This window comes from Labeo rohita, chromosome 24, assembly GCF_022985175.1.
Source record: "Labeo rohita strain BAU-BD-2019 chromosome 24, IGBB_LRoh.1.0, whole genome shotgun sequence".
Lineage (NCBI taxonomy): Eukaryota > Metazoa > Chordata > Actinopteri > Cypriniformes > Cyprinidae > Labeo > Labeo rohita.
This window is the reverse complement of record NC_066892.1, coordinates 28,733,414-28,754,397: the sequence shown is the minus strand read 5'-3', so window position 1 is coordinate 28,754,397 and position 20,984 is coordinate 28,733,414. Positions and strand designations below refer to the sequence as shown.

The 20,984-nt window shown below is 40.2% G+C and overlaps 1 protein-coding gene across 1 annotated transcript; it reads right to left on the bottom strand.

Moving 5' to 3' along the window:
* cdk13 (cyclin-dependent kinase 13) lies at positions 1-20,604 on the bottom strand. Its single transcript, XM_051098402.1, has 14 exons — positions 18,798-20,604; positions 14,162-14,716; positions 11,313-11,477; positions 11,098-11,237; positions 10,795-10,965; positions 10,520-10,709; positions 9,131-9,187; positions 8,895-8,996; positions 8,740-8,817; positions 8,525-8,641; positions 6,739-6,870; positions 5,919-6,118; positions 3,190-3,675; positions 1-1,392 (listed from the first exon to the last, which is right to left on the bottom strand). The coding sequence occupies exons 1-14, from the start codon at positions 19,850-19,852 to the stop codon at positions 803-805; spliced, it is 4,038 nt and encodes a 1,345-aa protein (XP_050954359.1). The 5' UTR covers positions 19,853-20,604; the 3' UTR covers positions 1-802.
* Positions 20,605-20,984: the final 380 nt, after the last annotated feature.

Sequence of the window (20,984 nt, the reverse complement as noted above, 5' to 3'; positions counted from 1 at the left end):
AGCAGTTACATGATTGGCATTTCTTTAATAAACATTTGCCAAAGGGGGGGAAAAAAAACATCTTCATACAAAAAAAGACATTGTTGCTCATCTCCTTGAAATCAGTTAAACGTCTCTTTCAATTTTACAATGGCTATAGACAAGAGCTGGTGGGGAACCGGTGAGAAACACAGCTTTGATCCGTTCACTCATTCAGTAGATGCACCAGTTCATCAATCGAGGCCAATCACTCAAGTGCTACCAGTCTCTCTGGAGTCCTTTAAAAGCCCCTCCAGTGAATTTACCCTTGCGACAGAGCCCATAATTGTTGAATCATTAGAAGGAAGGAAAACAAAAACTGTCCAAAAAAGAAAGAAAACCAAATAAAAAGAAAACGACTTACATTACTGGTCATTTACGTGTGCAGATACAGCACATTACCTCCATTCACACCTTTGCTTGTTTCCACCTACTTTATTCAGTAGTGCAAAACATCATTGTAATACTAGTCTGTCCTTACGCAATTAAAGGTCATAAAAACACTTACCCTGGCATGGTAAATGCACACTCAAAAAAGGTACAGTTTTAATTTAAAAGACAGCAGTAGAATAGATTACAAAAATCAATCGGAGGGAAAACCAAAACAGCTCTATGAAATGGTCTGAATAGTTCGTCCCTCCAGTTGTAACCCAAGCTGTGTCCTCGAGTGCCCTCGGGTCGTTTACAAATCTTACAAATCGACTTCTGAGACGCTTAGTGCTGGTTTGAGGGCAACTGCGTGTGTCTTTTAGAGTCTTCCTTTTCCGAGTTCGTCGGGAGCCCGTCAAAAAGGGAGTCCTCTGCCCCGCAGCGCCGCCGCCGCGTTCACGTGGGGAACGTACCCGAGCGGGAGCGGCGCCCCTGATTGGGATGGCGAAGTCCAGGCTTGGCCCGGAGGGGGCGGCGGAGGTCCGGGGCCCACGGGCAGCGGGCTGTGATTGTACTCGAAGCGATGGTCCTTGTCTCCGCTGAACACCATGCCGCTGCCGCCTCCTGCGCCGGCCGCGCTGGCCGCGCCCCCGTGAGCGAACGCCTCCGGGGCGAGAGGTGGGTGAGGGGGCATCCCGCCCCCCATCATGTGGCCGAGGTAGCTGTCTGCGTAGCCGAACGGCGGCGGCGGCGGAGGCCGGCTAAAGTCCGCCCCGTACCCGGGTCCCTCCGTCGGCCTGGGCGGCGGCGGATAGTCCGGCTCCGGAGGTCTGGGAGCTTCTCCTGGGGCTGCGGAGGACGGCAGAGCCGGCTTGGTCTCGGGGGCCTGCCGGTAGTCCAGGTCTGCGCAGGGAGGTGGTTCCGGAGGTTCTGGGGGTCTCTGGTCCGGTGGGAGAATGGAGAGAGGCTCCAGAGGCCTGGAGGACGAGCTGCCGCCTTCAGCCACTGCAACAAACACAACAGCAAAAGCTTATTAGGGGCTGCGTCCCAAATCGCATACTTCCCTACTATATAGTAGGCGAGAAGCTGGGCGATTCTACTGATTAATTCAAGTGAAATTGTGGTTTTGAATAAAAATTAGCGAATGCTACAATTAGACATGTTGACGATACATCAATAACAAAAAAACAATATAATAAAAAAAACAATATAGCGCCAGCTGTGGTTCGATCCCCATAAAAATTTGCATTGCTCACCAGGTTTCGTGAAGTTTTGAGTTTTCCATTAGGCTTTATAGGATTTTGGGTAAATCTGGACAGGCCCCTTTTCTAAATGACACCGTTATAGCTTCCCAAAGGGTACATTTCAACATGTTTTTGATCATTATTGACATAAAGAGCCAACAGAATTGCACTGCTGTTTTTTCCAGACTGAGCAAAAAACCTAGGACTAGTTCGCAAAAGTAGATTTTTCACATCTTCTCAATCATTTAAAAAAAAAAAAAAAAAAAAATGGTTTGATTGACAGCAGTGGCTTTAGAGGCAAAGTTGTTCAGAATGAGGAGGTCTATCATACGATATGAATATTACATATCGTATGATCCCCCACCATGGATTTCTTTCAAATTTCTCACAGACCTTTGGGGCCGTGAGTCAAACAGGCCCACCAAGTTTCGTTCCAATCGGCCTCTGTTAACCTTGTCTAATAGGGGCTCAAACTTCATCAGCCAATGGCAGCTATGTTTTTTGAGATATGCAAAACGTCCTTATATGTGCACAGTGATTTTCATGTTGATAGGACAAACTGCCTAGTTATAGCCATTATGTTTTTCCCTCTTAAAGCACCACCAAGTGGCCAATCTCCGCAATTTTTTCCTGTGACCTCAGATTGAGCTCTTACACAAGTATGCAGAGATTGGCAGAGATATCTCGTTCCCCTCAGGAGTAATAGGCGTTTTACTAAAGGTGGCCCTGCCCCCTTCAAGCATTTTGACGTTTAACGGTGAGTTGAAAGTTCAACTTTTTTTTTGATAATTATTGATATTCACTCTCCAGAGAATCTTTCTGCACTGGTTTGGTTCCGATCAGGCGAAAAACCTAAAACCAGTTCACAAAAATAGGTTTTTCGTAAAATGAGAAATACCAGAAAATTTTGCCAGACTCACAATTGAATCCAAGGCATATGTTTTGTCAGGCATATACAAAAGACACTTGCGACTGGCAGTTTATGAGTTGTGAGCAATTTCGTACTTTTGATCGCTGTAGCGCCCTCATCAGGCCAATTGGGGCGAGCCTTGGAGGGATGGTAGTACTCACACTGCCTACAAAATCACCAAGTTTCAAGTCTCTACAACTTGATCTGAACGTTCAGTTTTAAGTGGATATCACTGATCCATGACCATTCTAACAACTGCAATAGGGTTTCAGCTCATTAGCGAACCCATAATGAAAAAAACAGTTTCTTGAACAGCAAATCAGCATATTAGAATGTTTTCTGAAGGATCATGTGACACTGAAGTAACTGCTGAAAATTCAGCTTTGATCACAGGAATAAATTACATTTTAAAAAAATATCCAAATCAAAAGCAGTTATTTTAAATGGTAAACATTTCACAATATTACTGCTTTTGTTGTATTTTGGATCAAACAAATGCAGGGTTGGTAAGCAAAAGAGAATTAAAAAAAAAAAAAAAACACATGCTGTTCAAAAATATTTGACTGGTAGTGTACCCAATAATATGCAATTTCAGACATAGCCAACATGTTAAAGAAGTTCAAGATGGACAGGATTATATGCTATTACCTGGAGATACAGGGCTGGGCTCAGGTGGTGGCTCAGGTGGACCTGCTGCATTTGGGATACCACCCTCAGCCCCCTCAAACCCTATGACCTCTCCTTGCTGGACTTTGAGGAGCTGAGCGAGGAGCATGGTGACGGCGGTCTGCGTGGCTGCGGCCGAGGCCTCTCCCTCGCTCTTGCCCGACTGTTGCGGGGTGGGAGGCGAAGGCGGTTTCGGCATGGGTGGGGTGCGTGGCGCTCCGCCCCCTGAAGGAGGCGGCTGAGGGGGTTTAGAGACTTTGGGGGGCGGTGGCGGTTCTGGGGGTCTTTCAGACTCCAGCGGTCCAGGGGGCAAAGCCTGCGTCAGCTGCTGTAGCGTCTCCGGGTTCATCTTCGAACCCATGGTCTGGGCGAACTGGGCCGATCCCACCGGGGCGCTTTTGGACTGAAGGAGGTTCAGAAGCACCGCCAACTGTTCTTGAGTCAGTTGTGAGTTGGGAGCTTTAGCGTCTGGAAGAAAAAGATGAAAAAGAGAAGATTGAATGGTTTTCTCATTATTGAAACCTGATCTGACTCGAAGAGAAACGGGCTGGGTCACATTAAACTTCATAAACTGGTTTAAAAGTCCAAAAGTCCGTTTCCATGTCTGCAACAAGACTAATACTAGGGCTGGACAACACCGGTTCTTGAACTTTGTTCTGAACTGGTTCTTTTTAGTAAACTGAATGAACCAGTTCACCAAATTGGACTGAACCGTTAAGTTACTTAAAATTCACTTACGGACATGCCTGACAGTCACTCCAACTCAAAATGAGCCAAAATGGCAACGTATATGACACTATGATGCCACTCTTTTGCTAACTCGTTCACTTTTATGCTTTAGACATGTATAACATCCATGTTCATATCATTATTTGGCACTTTAATAACAACAGAATAACAGAATTGCATGCATGTGATGCAATTGTGTAATTATTTGAATTTTTTTAAGCTTTGAAATATGATTCCATACTGTCAGAGGATAATTTTTTGCAATGACCAAACAGAATGCTAATATGCGATCCGCAGTCATTTAGCATATGAATCCCAATTTTTTCTCTGTAACCATTAAAGTCGACAAGTTTATGATGCCCAAGGCCAGATTTACTAACCGCTTGCAGCACAAACCCCTCTTTTGGCATTAAAGAACTACTGCGAGGATTTAGACACGGAGTGAAAAAAGTTGGTGATGAAAAGGCATGGATACAGTCATTTTTCTGACTTTGTTGCAAATGCATTTGTTGAAGTTTCTTTTTACACCATCTACTATTGCTGTATTCATGGTAATCAAAAGAAAACCAAATCATAATATAAAGATTCAAAAGAAACTCTAAAGACTAAACTTGAGTTTACTTGGCTAAAAACCTTTATAAAAGCATAAACAGAATAAAACAAAATTCCTCAGGGTAGAAGTACTGCCATCCAGTAAAATATGCTTTAAGATAAATTAAAGACTAAGACCTGCTAAAAATAAAATGAATGCCATATTAGCACGGTAAGGCAATGTCCATGGAAACATTAAACTGTAAAATGACTGTAAAAAGCATGATTTAGATACAGGATTTTACAAAAACAAAAGTTTTATAAACTTAATTCACCCTTTAAACTATTTTTAAGAAAATGGATGAGTCAAAAGCATAAGTTATTATATTAATTAATTATATATATTATACTAATTGTCAATCAATCATAATACTAATGAAATAACATTTTACTGTCTTGATTGTTTAGCAGCATAAAAACATGGGTCAGTTTTCACAGTGGTCTAAACAAAAACAGCAGATGTGCAGACTGAAAACGCAAACGTATTCTCTGCCAGCAGGTGGCGCTTATGGAGCGGCAGAAATTATATGGAGCGATTTCTCTGTAATCGCAGCACAAAAGGCACAAAGTGCAGTGCTCATGTTTATTTCATGTTTATTTGAAGTTTAAATCATGACATTAAGCTACATCACAATATTTGTCTTAGTCTGCAAATTTAAGAACTTTTGAAATCATAATTAAGTTTTTCTTGCGTGAAACTTTTTATGGCCTTAAATTGAATAAGTGTAACTTAATTTAAGACTTTTAAAGAACACCTGAAAACATTATTTTATGGGCGTTTCCTTTCAGATGCAAAATTCATGGCAGTAGAGTATTTAAATGCATCATGCAAAGTGACATTACTAAGGTTTGCAGTAGTCAGTTTGCTTTTATTTGTGCCATTATTTATCACGGAAGAAAAGCATGTCAAAACTCATTTTGTGATGGCATGGCTGTGACAGTTACTACTTTGCACTGCACTCGGAAGACTGCATTGGTCATTAATGGAAACAAGCCGTTTACATCTTTTTAATTTATTCTATAATTTGTGCATTTTCAGAACTTTACACTTCCAACATTGCTTTTATGAGACAGTGCTCTCATGCTAATGTGCCCGTTTCTTAATCTGGCCACTGGTCTTTTAAAATCATCTTACATTTTAAATGTAATGTAGTGCACTGCAGCCTTTACAAACTGATGCCTAAATCCCTCCACTATGATGCTAGGGTGATGTGGATTACTGTGAAGATGCTACTAAGTGGATGTTAAGGTAATACTAAAGTGATATAAGTAGTTGCTTACAGACCCAAGACAAAAGAGTAACTGGTGCATGTCTAAAATGTGTGACAGACACAGTATGACTGACAATAGGAGGATGTAGGTTTCTGGAGCATTTCTGATGAAGTTCTTACCCAGCAGAGCTGCAGTGGCAGCAGCACTCGGACCTTTGTGTCCTGCAGCGGCAGGGAAGCCCTGTGGCGTGTTGCTGCGGCTGTCGTCCAGGCCCAGCTCCTTCCGAGGGGCTTTGGGGGCGGTCAGCTCCTCCGGCATCTGCTTCTGCCGGCGCCGCTTCTTACTCCACAATTCATGGCAGTCCTGCCACAGAGGGAGACTAGAACGAGAACAAACAGAGACGCTATCAGAACACAGTACAGAGAATCAGTGGTGAAATAATGTAAGCGGAGATAAATTAAGAATCTGAAATTAAATTTGCACTGATTATTAAAAATAACGAGCGAAATAAAAGCACAAAAAAAAAAGTCTGTTTTACAGTTTTATTTACTTAAGGGAAAAAAAAAAAAAAATTGCAAAATTAATTAACTTTCTATCTCACAATTCATTTTTTCATGCAATTGCGAGTTTCTCACATTCCAACTTTTTTCCCTGCTATTAATTGTTTTTTTTGTTTTTTTTTTTAAGTTAATTGCAACTTCCTCACATTTCAGACATTTTATCTTGCAACTGCAAGATTAAGTTTTACAATTCAGACTTTATTGCATTTTTTTCATACTTATTTATATTGCATTTTTCTCCCCTCAACATGGAATAAAAAAAATAAATGCAATTAGCAGAAGCTTTCAGTACACTAATTAAAACCATAGCTCTTAAAAACTAACAAACAAAAAAAAAAAATCTGGTACAGTATGAAAATAAAATGTAAAGTAAAAGTTAACAACATAATAATAATACTAATAATAATAATAATAATAATAATAATAATAATAATCATACTCAGGTGGGGGCATCTTGGCAGGGTCCACATCTTTGAGGAAGTCACTTTTAAGAGCTTGTTCTGCAGTGCAGCGTTTGCTCGGGTCCAAAGCGAGCATATGGTCAAACAAATCCAGGGCCATCAGAGGAATACTGAAACATCAAAATGAACAGTCACCAAACAACATCACCGACACTGATGCTTATAACAGTTCAAGAAATACATCTTTCTTTACGTGTCTAACAGTGCTTTCAAATCATGTCTAATCATAATAATCATTTTGACGCACACATAACACCACAATGATGAAATTACCAGTGCACAGACATCACTAGCAATTTAAAAAAAATAAATAAATAAAAAATCATGGGAGAAGCAAATAAGTGTTATGAAGATGTTTATGAACAGCCTTAAATCTTGTCACAAAAACGGCTTGTTTGGCTGGTTTATGAGGCGACATGCTTGTGCGACAAATTGACTTTTCCTGTGATTCTCAGTGGCAACATGAGAATAATAAAACAGATAATGCATCAATTACACACTTACTGCAAATCCTCTTCATTTTATTGCATTAGCACTAAAAAGCTTCCTATCTTTATCAGCAAGCCAACAAAAATCCATATTCATCCTATATTAGGGTTTGTGCAGGTTTTTTTTGATGGTAAATGCAAAACTTGCGGTTTTTGAAATTGAGATTTATGCATCACCTGAAAGCTGAATTAATAAGCTTTCTATTGATGATGATGTGTTGATGTTTGTTAAGATAGGACAATATTTGGCCGAGATACAACCATTTGAAAATCTGGAATCTGACGGTGCAAAATAAAATCTAAATATTGAGAAAAATCACCTTTAAAGTTGTCCAAATTAAGTTCTTAGCAATGCATATTACTAATTAAAACATTTTTTGATTACATTTACTGTAGGAAATGTACAGAATATCTTCATGGAACATGAACTTTACTAAATATACTAATGATTTTAGGCATAAAAGAGAGGGAGGGACAAAAAAAAAAAAAAAAAAAAAAAAAAAAAAAAAGTTTGACCCATTCAATGTATTGTTGCTACAAATATACCCGTGCTACTTACGACTGGTTTTATTGTCCAGGGTCACATTTAAGAAATAAATTGAATGGAACTCAATTGGTCTCTAAATGCAAATGTACTATATTAGCAACACTTTAAAGTTTGTAGAAACTTTACTTAATTCATTTTACAAAAATAAAATTACTGTAGCTTCTGACCACACTACAAAGAAAGTGATGTCCTTATTTTTGTGTTGTTCTACAGATCTCTAAAGTTTAAATCAAGGTGCATTATTTTATTTTATTTTCTTATTTTTCTCATTTTTTATTTTTATTTTATGACAAAATAAGTCTTGTTTTACGAGAAATGGATCAAAATGAAGTTAGTTTATGATTAAAACAACAAATCTCTTTCAAAAGGCTTAGAAATGAGCTTAATTCAAAGCGGAAATAAGTTTCCATTCCCTTTTTACAGATTTTGTTCCCTTTTTGCTGAGAAACTGAACTAAATGAAGTGAGTTTATGCTTAAAACATGAATTTGGATCTGCAGTAAGTGTGTCGTAGAAACACTAGTTTTTTTTGCAACACATTTGACATTTAATGCATCCCTTTATGAATGTAAGACTTTCTGCGGCAATGTAATTTGTGGAAGAGCAAACCAGGACTATCTGAGACCTGCAGAAACCCTGTGTATTGATTTGTCTCTTTGTAGTTTTGGTTTGTAGAGCTGTAACGCCTTTAAAACAGACTAAACTGGTTTCACTCATTTCTGTTACTCACAAAGCAAACTCTTCCCTTAACCTCCGCCGGTACTGTTTCTTTGGTTTCATGGTGTTGAAGTAGGGCAGCTTGATCACGTCCGGCCACACAGCGGGACAAGGGCTGCCACAGATTCGACTGGATTGGACACAAATATATAGGTTAGCTAAATTCCAGACTTTAAAACGAGAACATCCAGTCTGGATCTCCAACCACGCATGGACAGTTTTTCCTACCTTATGAGCTCTAGCTGCGCCAGCTCCTGGTTGGCCTGAAAGATGGGCTTCTTTGTGAAAAGCTCTCCCAAAATGCACCTGTGTGAAATTGGAAGGTTTCAAAATCTGTGTGATTTGACTATTAATAGCAGAGCATTTCTGAAGTGCTTTCTCACCCGCAGCTCCACATGTCGATGGCGGGCGTGTACCTCTCTTCTCCCAGCAGCAGTTCGGGTGGGCGGTACCACAGAGTGATCACTTTATTGGTGTACGGTCGACTGGAGAATGAACGCACGGGACAAGTCAGAGTCTGCTCTGATCAGTTTACACAAATCATAACTGCTTGCCGAATCAAGTCAGGATGTTGCAAAATGTGTGTGGCTGATGTGGCTTTGCAAAAGGAGGTACGTACCTCTCTTCAGAGTTATACAGACGAGCCAATCCGAAATCCGCCAGCTTGATCTGACCCCTGCAGGACAACACACATAGATCAGAGATCTCAATTATCAAACAATGTCTTACATTTTAAATTCTAAAAAAAAAATAAATAAAAAAATAGATAAACAAAAGTATACTAATACATTTACTTTTAGGGGATTGGTATGTGTATACTTTCTTTTTTCTTTGTTTTGTTTTTCTACCGTTCAAGAAAAAAAAAACAATTCTGAAAAACAGACTCGCAAAATCGTTCTGAAAACCTGATCTGAAACAAACAAACTCACACCAAAGTCCTGACCTGAATCAACATGAATCAAATGATTCATGATCCCTGCTCCGAAGCGCCGATCTAAAGCAAAAGATTCGCGAACCTGCACCGAAGCTCCAATCTAAAGCAAAAGATTCACTAACCCGCACCTAAGTAAATCAAAAGATTCATGATCCATGCTCTGAAGTCCCGATCTGAATAATGATTCACAAACCATAATTTCTGCTCAGGACTGCGGATTGCAAATCATTTGACTTAGATTGGAAGTTCACATATAGCAAACCATCTGATTTAGAACAGGACTTCAAATCACATATTGCAAATAAATATTGAATAATTCAATTCATGAATTGATTCACAAACCTGTTCCAATCTAAATCAAAAGATTCGCAATACGCACTCTTAAGTCCTGATCTGAAACAAGTGATTTGTGATACGCAATTTGATGTTCCAATCTAAAGCAAAAGAGTCGCAAACCAGCACCGAAGTTCCGATCTGAATCTAATTATTTGCAATATGCAGTCCGATGGAAGTTTTGAAAAGATTCACCCATCACTATGTGCTTTTTAAAATCGCTACAAGCAATGTCGAAATTTGAAAATGAATGGCTTTTAATTTTATCTGTTTTTTTGTTGGTGAAACACTTAAAATGAACAATCGAAGACACGAGTTGAATCAGAGAGGTTCATGTGACTCAATTAATTTGGTTCATCTGTTCCTCTTTTCACATCTTCAACCATGTTTAATTTTTAAAATTTAAAATTTTATTTCAAAAAGTCAAATTCAAGTACCTCAAGCACTTTAAGCACATTGTACAAACCCTGTTTTTTTACAAACTCTCAACAAACAATAATGGCCTAAACTATAATTTAAAGCTAAGTGTTAAAAAAAAAAAAAAAAAATTATATTTATTTATTTATTGATTGATTGCACTTTGCACTTGAAGATAGCCTATTGGTTTAGATTTTTTTTTTTTTTTGGAAAATCTGGATTGTTTTATAGGGGTCCAGGGTTCACAATATCTTGTGAAATGATCCCAGACCCAAAACAAACCAAAACAAACCAAATATGAAACTGTGACTCATATGCACTGACTTGTTATTGAGCAGAATGTTGGAGCACTTGATATCCCTGTGCAGGAAGTTCTTCTTGTGGCAGTAATCCAGTCCTTCTAGCAGCTGCCTCATGAAAGACTTGATGTGGCTCTCGTTGAAGTGCACAAGGCCTGACTCCAGGAGGCCCATCAAATCGTGGTCCATGTACTCAAACACCAGGTAAAATGCCCCTGTGAGAGGAAAACACAGTTACCACAACAAAACGAAGATGAGAACCTCTAAGAGCCAAAACAAAGGACCATCTCCATGTGATACCTTTGTCGTTCTTGAAGTCTAACGCGTCTTCTTTGTCAGTGACTATCTCCTTCATGTTGATGATGCTCTTATGGTTGAGCTGCCGCAAGATTTTGATCTCCCTGATGGCCGTGATGGGGAAGCCCTCCTTCTCATTGTCCAAACGGACCTTCTTTAGAGCCACCAACTCAGCTGAATAAGCAAGACCAGAAAGATGGAGTAGATACACTAAGTGATTAATGGTCTCTGAATGCATTAGCAGACAAATTGAGGTACTCAAGCAGACTACAATTCTATTATCACAGACATTTGAGAACATCTTACCGGTGTCTTTGTCCTTGGCTTTGTACACCTGCCCATAAGTACCTTCTCCAGTGATCCCAATGATTTCAAACTTGTCGACGCACCGCTTTCCCCAGTCGATCTCCGTCTCCTTGATCTCTCCGAAGCGTGGACCACATATTCTGCAATACAACCACAGATGATGTTTAATGTGGCTAACCAGAGTAAATCCAAGGAAGGATTGTTTGAGAACATACTTTGGTCTCTTCCGTGGAGTGGGCGTCTTTTTGTCATCAGGCGGGCTGTGGGGCGAACCAGGGGTGACGCCCGGGAGCTCTGGAGGAAGAGGGAGGTCTGCGAGGAGGTGACGGGCTTTCCTTTCGGGTTTCTTCTTCCCTGCGGTTGCTGAAGAGTCCTTCAAGCTACTCATATTGAAAAAAGGAAGCCATCAGTGGAACTATTTACCAGGGCTAAAGCACTTTAAGGCATTTAAGCACATTTGGAAATAAAAGACCATGCAGCAAGTCTATAACCACCTAAATCCATGATTTATAAAAATTGGATTTTTGGCAAATCTATGCAATTTACCACAGAAATACAGTATTATTTTTTTTAAATGTTTATGACTGTTAAATAAACCTAGGACTAACTTGCAAAAGTAACTTTTTTTTTTTTTTAACACATCATCTCAATCATTTAACAAACGATTTGATTGACAGCAGTGGTTCTAGAGACAAGGTTGTCCAGAATGAGGAGTTCTATCACATGATACAAATACTGCATGTGTGTGCAAAAAAAACACGTAATGTACACTCGTTTACGACCTTGAAAAATGCAATATAGCCCCCCAGTGGCTGATTTCTTTCAAATTTCTCACAGACCTTTGGGGCCTCCGTTAACTTTGTCTAATAGGTGCCCACAATCATTGGCCAATGGCAGGATTTTTTTTTTTTTTTTGAGATATGCAAATGTCCTTATAGACACTTGTGACACTTTGGTCCAAGACCACGCACAGCAATTTTCATGTTGATAGGATGAATGGTTGCGTTGTTATAGCCATTTTTATGTTTTCCCCTACTTATAGCGCCACCAAGTGGCCAAGCTCCACAATTTTTTCCCCGTAACCTCAGATTGTGCTCTTACATAAGTGTTCGGAGTTTGGCTGAGATATCTCATTGCATTCAATAGTTATAGCCATTTTGGTAAAAGTGGCGCTACCTCTTTTTGAACGTTGTCATGCCAGTGACAGTGAGTCAAAAGTTGTTGTTAATTATTGATATTCATTCTCCACAGAATCTTCCTGCCCTGGTTAGGCTCACGACTGAATCTGAGGTGTGTGTTTTGTCCGGTGTGAGCCAAGGATTCCAATGACATAAGACACCTAAGTCTGTGACTGACTCTTTAGGAATGATGAGCACTTTCATACTTTTGTAGCGCCCCCGTCAGGCCAATCGGGGCGAGCTTCGGTCACATTGTAGACTGTGTGAGTACTACCATCCCTCCAAGTTTCAAGTCTCTACGACTTACAATTTGGTCTTCACGATCTGTTTTACGTGGAGATTGCGGATCCTTGGCCATTCTAACAATTACAATAGAGTTTGAGCGCTACACACTTGAACCCCTAATAATAAAGAAAAAAGCACAATCCAACAAAGTGTGGACAGGGACTTATGAAGTCTCAAATCACTCCTCCAAAAATTAAGAACTTAAAAAGGTCTTAAATCAGGGGCCAGTTGCATAAAAGGTTTAGACTAGTCTTAAAAGTTAGTCATCTAATTTCTTTCTATAAGACTGGTCAAAATTTGTAAAATTCGGTTACACAAAAACTTCGATGAGTCTAAGTTGAATCCAAAATATATGATTGATTACCCCTTAGTTAACTGCTAGTTGGTCAAAATAGTTCTTAAGACACTGTCTTAACATAGAGGCTAAGTTTATGCAACTGGCCCCAGGTCAGAAAGTCTTAAAGTCATGGCATTATATACTGCATGCACTGCAAAAAAAATTAAGTCCTCCACAGTATTTTTGTCTTGTTTTCTGGGTTAAACATCAAGATACATTTCCTTGAAATGCAAAATGAACATATGAAGTCTTGTTTTCTGAGAAATTGAACAAAATGAAGTGAGTTCATGCTTAAAACAAGAACAAATATCTGTCAATGAGGAACGAAAACATATTTTTCCATTAAATTAAGGCAATTTTTGGTTCTTTTAATCAAACTCGTAAAATTAAATATTTTGACCAATTGATTTATTTATTTCTCAGTATAAGAATTTAAGAATCTTCAGACATTTACACTGGACAAAAATAAATTAAAGTAACAGATCTGTTGGGAACTATTGTTAAAAAGAAAAAAAATGGCTCTCTATAAATTTACAGAACATAGTAGTCAACATCTGAAGTGGATCAAAAGGTTTACAGTTGTCCTAAGACAAGAACAGGTATTGTTTTGGTTTTAGGACAACTTTGGTAAAAGGTTTTACTCCACTTCAAATGTTGACTACTGTATACTGACGTACTATGCCCCCTTAGTCCTTGAATTTTTCACTTTGCCTTAAAGAGATCTTTAAAAAGTCTTAAATGCGACCCTGGCCCACAAAACCAGTCGTAAATAGCACAGGCATATTTGTAGTAACAGCCAACAATTCATTGTATGCGTCAAACTTATCAATTTTTCTTTCATGCCAAAAATCATTAGGATATTAAGCTCATGTTCCATGAAGATATTTTGTACATTTCTTACCATAAATATACCAAAATTAAATTTTAGATTAGTAATATGCATTGCTAAAAACTTCATCTGGACAAATTTAAAGGTGATTTTCTCAATATTTAGATTTTTGTGCACCCTCAGATTCCAGAGTTTTAAATAGTTACATCTCGACCAAATATTATCCTATCCCAACAAACCATACAACAATGGAAAGCTTATTTATTCTTATTTAATCAATAAAATCAATTTCAAAATAATCCTTATGACTGGTTTTGTGGTCCCGGGTCACAAATTAACCTTCATAAAAGCCGCAGAAGCTCTGGTAAACTATTAAATAATGAGTGAAATGTATTATATATAGTTTTTTTTTAAAGATCAATGTGGAAAACAAACCTGTCGCTTCCATCCAGATGATCCAGGTTGTTGGCTGCCAGTGGAAGAGAGGCTACAGCTGGAGCAGCTGCTTTCTCTCGCTCCTTGTCTTTAACTTGCATGGACTGTCCTCCTTTCTTTTTATCCTCCTTTGCCTTGGCTTCTCTGCTGGCCTGCGCGGGATCTGAGATCCTCTTGGCAGGTCGATCCACAGGAGACTGTGGCTGACTGGACACTGGGGTTCTGGGGCCTTTCTCTGACACAGGTGGAGGTGAGGGTGGTCTGGTCTTCTTGGTTGTGTGGTTGGTGACGGGGCTGGGCTGGGGCGCGCTGGAGGAGGATGAGGAGCCCTTGGTCGGGGTGGAGGCGTTGCTGGAGTTTTTGACGCGGGCGGCTTCGGCGGCCTTAGCTTTCTTCTGCTTGCTGAGCTCGGCGGCCAGGCTGCTCTTGAGGGTCAGCGTGCTGGGGGACAGACTGGAGGGTCGGCTGCGGGACCGAGAGTGGCGGTGGCGGCTGCGCGAGCGAGAATGACGCGAGGACTGGTACGGGCTCCTGCTGCGGGATTTTACAGTCCGCCTGAAAGCGAGAGTAGAATGAATTAATGTAAATCTCTATAACGTATGAAGACAAAATGAGAGATTCCATTTGACCTTTTGGATACAATGAAAACAGCAGAGAACAGGGGGAGAACAGCAGAGCACAAGCTCCAAAAATGACAAATGCATAATAAAAAAGGATAAATAAGAAAGGAGTATATGCGATGTGCACTATATGACAAGTCTTCTGAAGTCATGTGATAGCTTTGTGTCAGGAATAGAGTCATTGAAGTCAAAGGAAAAATATAATTGGAATAACTTTTACAAAGCTTTTTTCCAGCTGATGAACAATAAACAAATTTCTAGAGAAACTGAAAATTATTTCTTTTTTTGACAGATAACTAAACAGCATTGTGTAATTTACTAGAGGTTCCGACAAAATGTTAATTGCTGCAGTCTATTTAAAAAATATCCAATTTAAATAAAGTAATTTTAAAAATTAATTTTAGAAACACACTCAAAGACTTCACTTGTTTCATTACTAGATGAATCTGCATTTTTTTAGTAAATGTCTCGAGGTAATGATTCAATGACTCACTCATAAAGACTTGTTGATTTCTTCCATTAATGAAACACTTCTGAATGAATCTTGAGAATGACTCACTCATAAAGACCTCACTTGTTTCACTACTGGATTAATCTGCATTTTTAATGAATCTCAAGTGAATGATTCAATGACTCACTCAAGGACTTCACTTGTTTCATTACTGGATGAATCTGCATTTTTGAATTAATCTCTTGTGTGAACAATTCAATGACTCACTTAAAGACTTCATTTGTTTCATTACTGGAAAAATCAGCTCTTCTGAATGAATCTCAAGTGAATGATTCAATGACTCACTCATACAGACTTCACTTGTTTCATTACTGAATGAATCAGTGCTTTAAATGTTTGCTTGATTGTCCTTGTCAAAAGTTTAATAGATGACGGATCACTGACATTAAGAAATAAGATTGCACGGGTGTTTGAATCACAATCTTTTGATGATTAATCATGCAGCTCTAATTGGCAGCCAGTCAGAATCCACCTGACTTGAGTATCTAAACACCATCAATGCAGCGCACATTTATGTATCTCGCTCATGTATGCACAAGTTCAATGCCTTAAGATGTGCTGCAGCACATTAGACATCATTGGTTGTTGTGTCTTAACCATTCAAGATGCATAAGGTTTAAAAATGTGGAAATGAAATTTGAGAGCTAAGTGGACAGGATGACTACTACAATAATGATTTCAGCGATTAGGTGTATCAAGCAACAGATCTGTCTGCACTGTCATTGCTCATTTCTATAAAGCTGTGTAAGCGGACATTGAGAAATCTCATTGAGAATGACTGATATCTGGATGTCACTGTGAAAACCCCTTCATGCTTTGGTCTGTGTCCCACACACAGCTATCATATGGCTCCAGAAGTCTGACAATATGGTTAACGAGTCTTACTGACTCATTTTATTCATCTAATTTTACTATATTTGGAGCTTGAAAGACTGTGGTTACTGTTTGTTTTGACTGTGCAGAAAAGAGCAATTGTAACAATCCCATTTTGCACTACCATTCAAAAGTCTGAAGTTAGTATGCTTTTTATTTTGTTTTAAAGAAATTAATTATTTTAATAAAGTAAGAATGCATTAAATTAAATCAAAAGTGACAGTAAAGAAATACATGAACCTCAGCAAATCGGCAAATTAGAATGATTTCTGAAGGATCATGTGACACTGAAGACTGGAATAATGATGCTGAAAATTAAGCTTTGATCACAGAAATTAATTACATTTTACCAGATATTCACATAGAAAACAGTCATTTGAATTTCTAATAATATATCACAGTTTCAAACGTAATTTTAATCAAACAAATACAGCCTTGGTGAGTAGAAGAGACTCTTTCAGAAATCTTACTGACCCCAAACTTATGAATGGTGGTGTATATGTTGTGAGCACAAGTAAACTTTAAACAGAAATATAATTTTGGGTTGACTATTTATTCAGTGAAGAATAAAAAACAAGTGGCAAATGACTGTCGTTTACTGCAGTGCTACAATAATCAGTTTCTCCCCACCATCTCTCAAAATAGAAACCATAAGACATTAAACTGATGGTGTCTTTAGTCTAAGACAATGTTCAAACGCAGAGATCAGATAAACTTTGATTTCCTGTACTTGAAACCACTTACAAAGGCTTTTAACCTTGTTACAATGCAAGCATTTAAAGAGTCATTAACTGCTAAAAGGAAAGATGGAACTGAATGAAGAAACAAACAACACGGCTGCTTAAAATCATCAAACAGGCATTTGCAAAAAGGAATGGCAAATGAGTTGCCTTCATCCTCAACAAACAGCACTTAATGCGGAAACACTTGTAGAATTTACCATTAACAAAAGCTAAAAGAAAATAACCCAGTTTATGGTCGCTGTCCCTGATATTTGGTTGTGCAATCATCTGACAGCAAAGCGGATGAAGCCACATAATGACTGAATCAGCCAATGAAAATGTACACAATTTGCTTCTCAAACTGAGATTACACTTATCTGCTTTATAATGACAGACATCATTATGCCTAATACAACAACTGACTGAGCCCTTTATAAAACTCACTGACTCACTTATGACTTACAGTTTTAACTCATAAGGTGGAAAGCAGATGCTAACATGTCGTAAAGTCTAAGGCTTCAGCCTCCAGTGTGTTGCTTAAGCCAAGGGGCCGCTCGACTCCGGTTATAAAGCCTGTGATTCACGTGAGCTCAGCCAACACGCAACGCGTGTGTGCCTCATTCTTCACAGAGTGTGGAAAGAGTCAACAGTGGGTGGAAAGACTATTTTAAGGTCAAACAATTAAAATCAAAAGTCTTTTATACTCTTGTGCTGACTGTTACTAAAATAAAAGCAAATTCTTTACAAATGCCAGAAAATAATAGCACAATAACATTTCTACTGATTGTGACGTTCTTATTTCAGATTTACATTACAGCCAGTATGAATTTTAATAGGAAAAACCGGTGTTCTGTACAGAATTCTTTACCAAAATACCATTTGAAGAGTTCAAATGCAAAACCCTCTAAAAGCCACCTCGGTCAGAAATAAGATGATGATCCTGAGTGAATGCTCTCAACACACAGTCTACATCCATCAAATACGTTTACTTCAAACTCGCTAAATCCCAGTCTCAGACCAATCACAAGTACCAGTAGTTAGGTAGAAACCTATACATCGGAGCCGGATAAAAATGCTTATTTTAAAGAAAAACGACAGATGGACTTTTGCATCTGAACTCTTCATCTGTACTAGTTTGTTAACCAACTAATGTTGTAATAATAACAACAAATCTTTGTTTAACAGTGTAAGTAGTTTTATTTAATTTTAATTTATTTTTTGATTATAGTAGTGGCAGAAAACGGTTACCATAGTATGGATTTGTAATGTAAACCTTTACACAAAAAGAATTATAAGAGGTCCTAAAAAAAAAAAAAAAAAAAAAAAAAAAAAAAAAAAAAGACAAATGCAACTCAAATGAAATAGTCACTTGGACAATAAATATAATCTGCATTTACACTAAGCAATACTAAGCTTCATTTACACTGATTATCTGAAAAGGTTTGAGCATTGTATAAAATGCTATTTATTAAAACAATTCAGTTTTGTATTTTTTTTTCCCCTTTTTACTATAAATCCAAGGCATTAATATTAAGTATGTTTTATGTTTATTTCCGTTATTATTAAGTCAAAGTAAATACTTTTAAACCCTACAAATCAAATACGTAGTTTGCTTTAATCGATTCTCGGCTTATAATCGAAAGAGTCGGTACTCTGCTCAAATTCGCCATGTATGGGTCAAACACTCGATTTCTCGGCTCGTTTCGACAAATGAACCGGACGAGTCGGTTCTCTGTTCAAACTAACGAGTCGATGACTCGCGTATCGCTCGAGTCGATTCGCTCACAGCGGTTGTGTGAACCGACTTCAAACAACAATTCGAGTCACGTGTTGTATTTACAACGCCAGTAATCGTTACTAACCCACGCTCAGCACACAGACAGACCCAAATAAGCGTGACCCTTTCTTACCTGACGTCCGGACTGGGGCTCAGGGACTTTCTGTAGGGGCTCCTGGAGCGCCTGCGCTGGCCGTACGGACTGGAGGTGAACTCGCCCTGCTCGTAGGGACTGTGTCGGCCGTAGCTCGGAGACCTGCGCCAGTACGGGCTGGACGGGGAGCGCTTCCTCTTACTACTCGAGTACGAACTCGGCGACTTGGAAGCGTTATAGGCACCGTACAGCTCTGAATCCCGACCGTAGTAGGTCGAGCTCGGAGAGAGCCTCCTGGGGCTCCTCCTGGAAATAAACGGGTAGTTTGTGTTAGGAGACTGGTATCCATAGGAATAAGACGTCCCGTAGGGACTATCCGCCGCTTTGAAGCTCGGACTGCTCCTCCAGTAGGCCCTGAGCTCCTCCCGGTCGTCCCTATAAGCCTGCGGCGGTTCCCTATAGGCGGAAGGAGGGTCCTTGTCGGATTTGGACTTGCTTTTGTGTCGCTTCGACTCCTTTTTGTCCGCCTGGGCCGCGGACGAAGGCTTCCTGCCGTTGCTGTCGTGATTCCTCACGCCGCTGCGGGACTTGAACGCCGCGTCCCGCTCCCGGCTGGACCGGTTCCTCTTCATCTCCTTCTCCGGGCGCCCCTTCTCCGCCGATCCGCCGCCGGCTCCGTCCTTCCTCCGAGAGGAGGAGGAGGAGGAGTTGTGCTCCCGCCTGCCCGGCGTGGAAGCGCCGCCGTAGCTCGAGTCCTGGAGCTCGGCTTCGCTCAGCCGGTCCACGGACAGCGTGTCGGTTCTGGGCGACGGGCTGCCGGAGAAGCGCTCGGACTGCGAGCTCACGTCGTCGTACTCCACTAAAGTCCGAACATCCCCGTCGTAAACCACGTCCTGCTGTTGCCACGACTGCTGCTGCTGCTGCTTGTCCCTGGCGTGCTTGTGTTTCTTCCTCCGGGAGGAGGAGGACGAAGATCGCCCCTTTTCCCGGTGCCTCTCTCGGCGGCTCTTGCTCCGTCTCGCCTCCCTCTGACTCCTTTGTGGCGGCGGGCTTCTCCCCCGGCCCTCGCGGGGAATGATCTCCGGGTTCGGCATTTAATATCCCACTTTTATCGCTCGTGTCTCAGTCCCCGGCAAACAAAGCAAAACATTTGAAACCCACTTTAAGCGCTGTTCTAGCACCGCTAGCGTCTGTGCGTTCACACAGCCACCGTTCGCATCCAGATCACACCTATTCCATCGCATCCAAGCATCCCAACGCACATCGATCGGATAAATCCCTAAAAAGCCTCGGAGAAGTCAATAAAAGCCTCGAGTTGTAATCCAGTTCCGCGCATATGATGAAAAGATGGTGTTAGCCAGCCTGTGCTAACTTAGCAAATCAGCCTCACAACAGCCGTTAAATCCGCCTCCATGGCTCGGCTCGCGTTGTCCTCCCGGTGCTGAGTTAAAAAACGCCTCAGTGGTTGCGCCTGGCGAGGATTCCAAAGGGAAAATCCCATCGAAAACGTTAGCTAAATCCACACATACTTATGCGGGGCTGAAACTTCTTGTCGCCCTCTCACACCGACTCACTAACAAGGAAGTAGCACGCATGCTAGGGCAGCGCGGAGTTCAGCTCGGCAGATTCCACACTCGGTGGAAAATCGCAAATTCCGTTCAGTCCGGCGAGCTCGACTTATTAGCTGTTTTCTGTCTAAATAGGATCTCGGTTAAAATACTAAATTTATCAGATGGCTTTGGAGCTAAATGAAGCGGCGTTCGTCCAAAGTGCAAAAACAAAAGTAGCGAATCGAGCGCATTGCCGCCGCCAGTAGGCCTTTGCTCTCCGAGGCCTTCAATCAGAGTAGATTTGCTCTAGCGGTGCCACTTATTAACTCCTAAATCTTGCAAACATATGCCGCTGGCAGCAGAGGGCGCCACCACGTGTCTCCTTTTGTACATGTGACACTTTTTATGTCCATGCAACAGTTGAGAAATGAAAGTGTTGTCATTTTGATCTCGTACATTGTATGCTTGTTATTTTTCATCAACAGGATCAGTTTCTTGGAAAACTAGAGTGGTTTTCCTCAGGTCTTATCTGCAGACTGACCTTTGGCTGATCTGCTGCTGCATAAAAGTGTAAATGAATGTTGTAATTGAAATAAAACCTGAAAAGTTGCTCAACATTTGCTGATTAGAAAAAAAAAAAAAAAACCTGTGTCAAATCATTTATAGCTATAGGCCA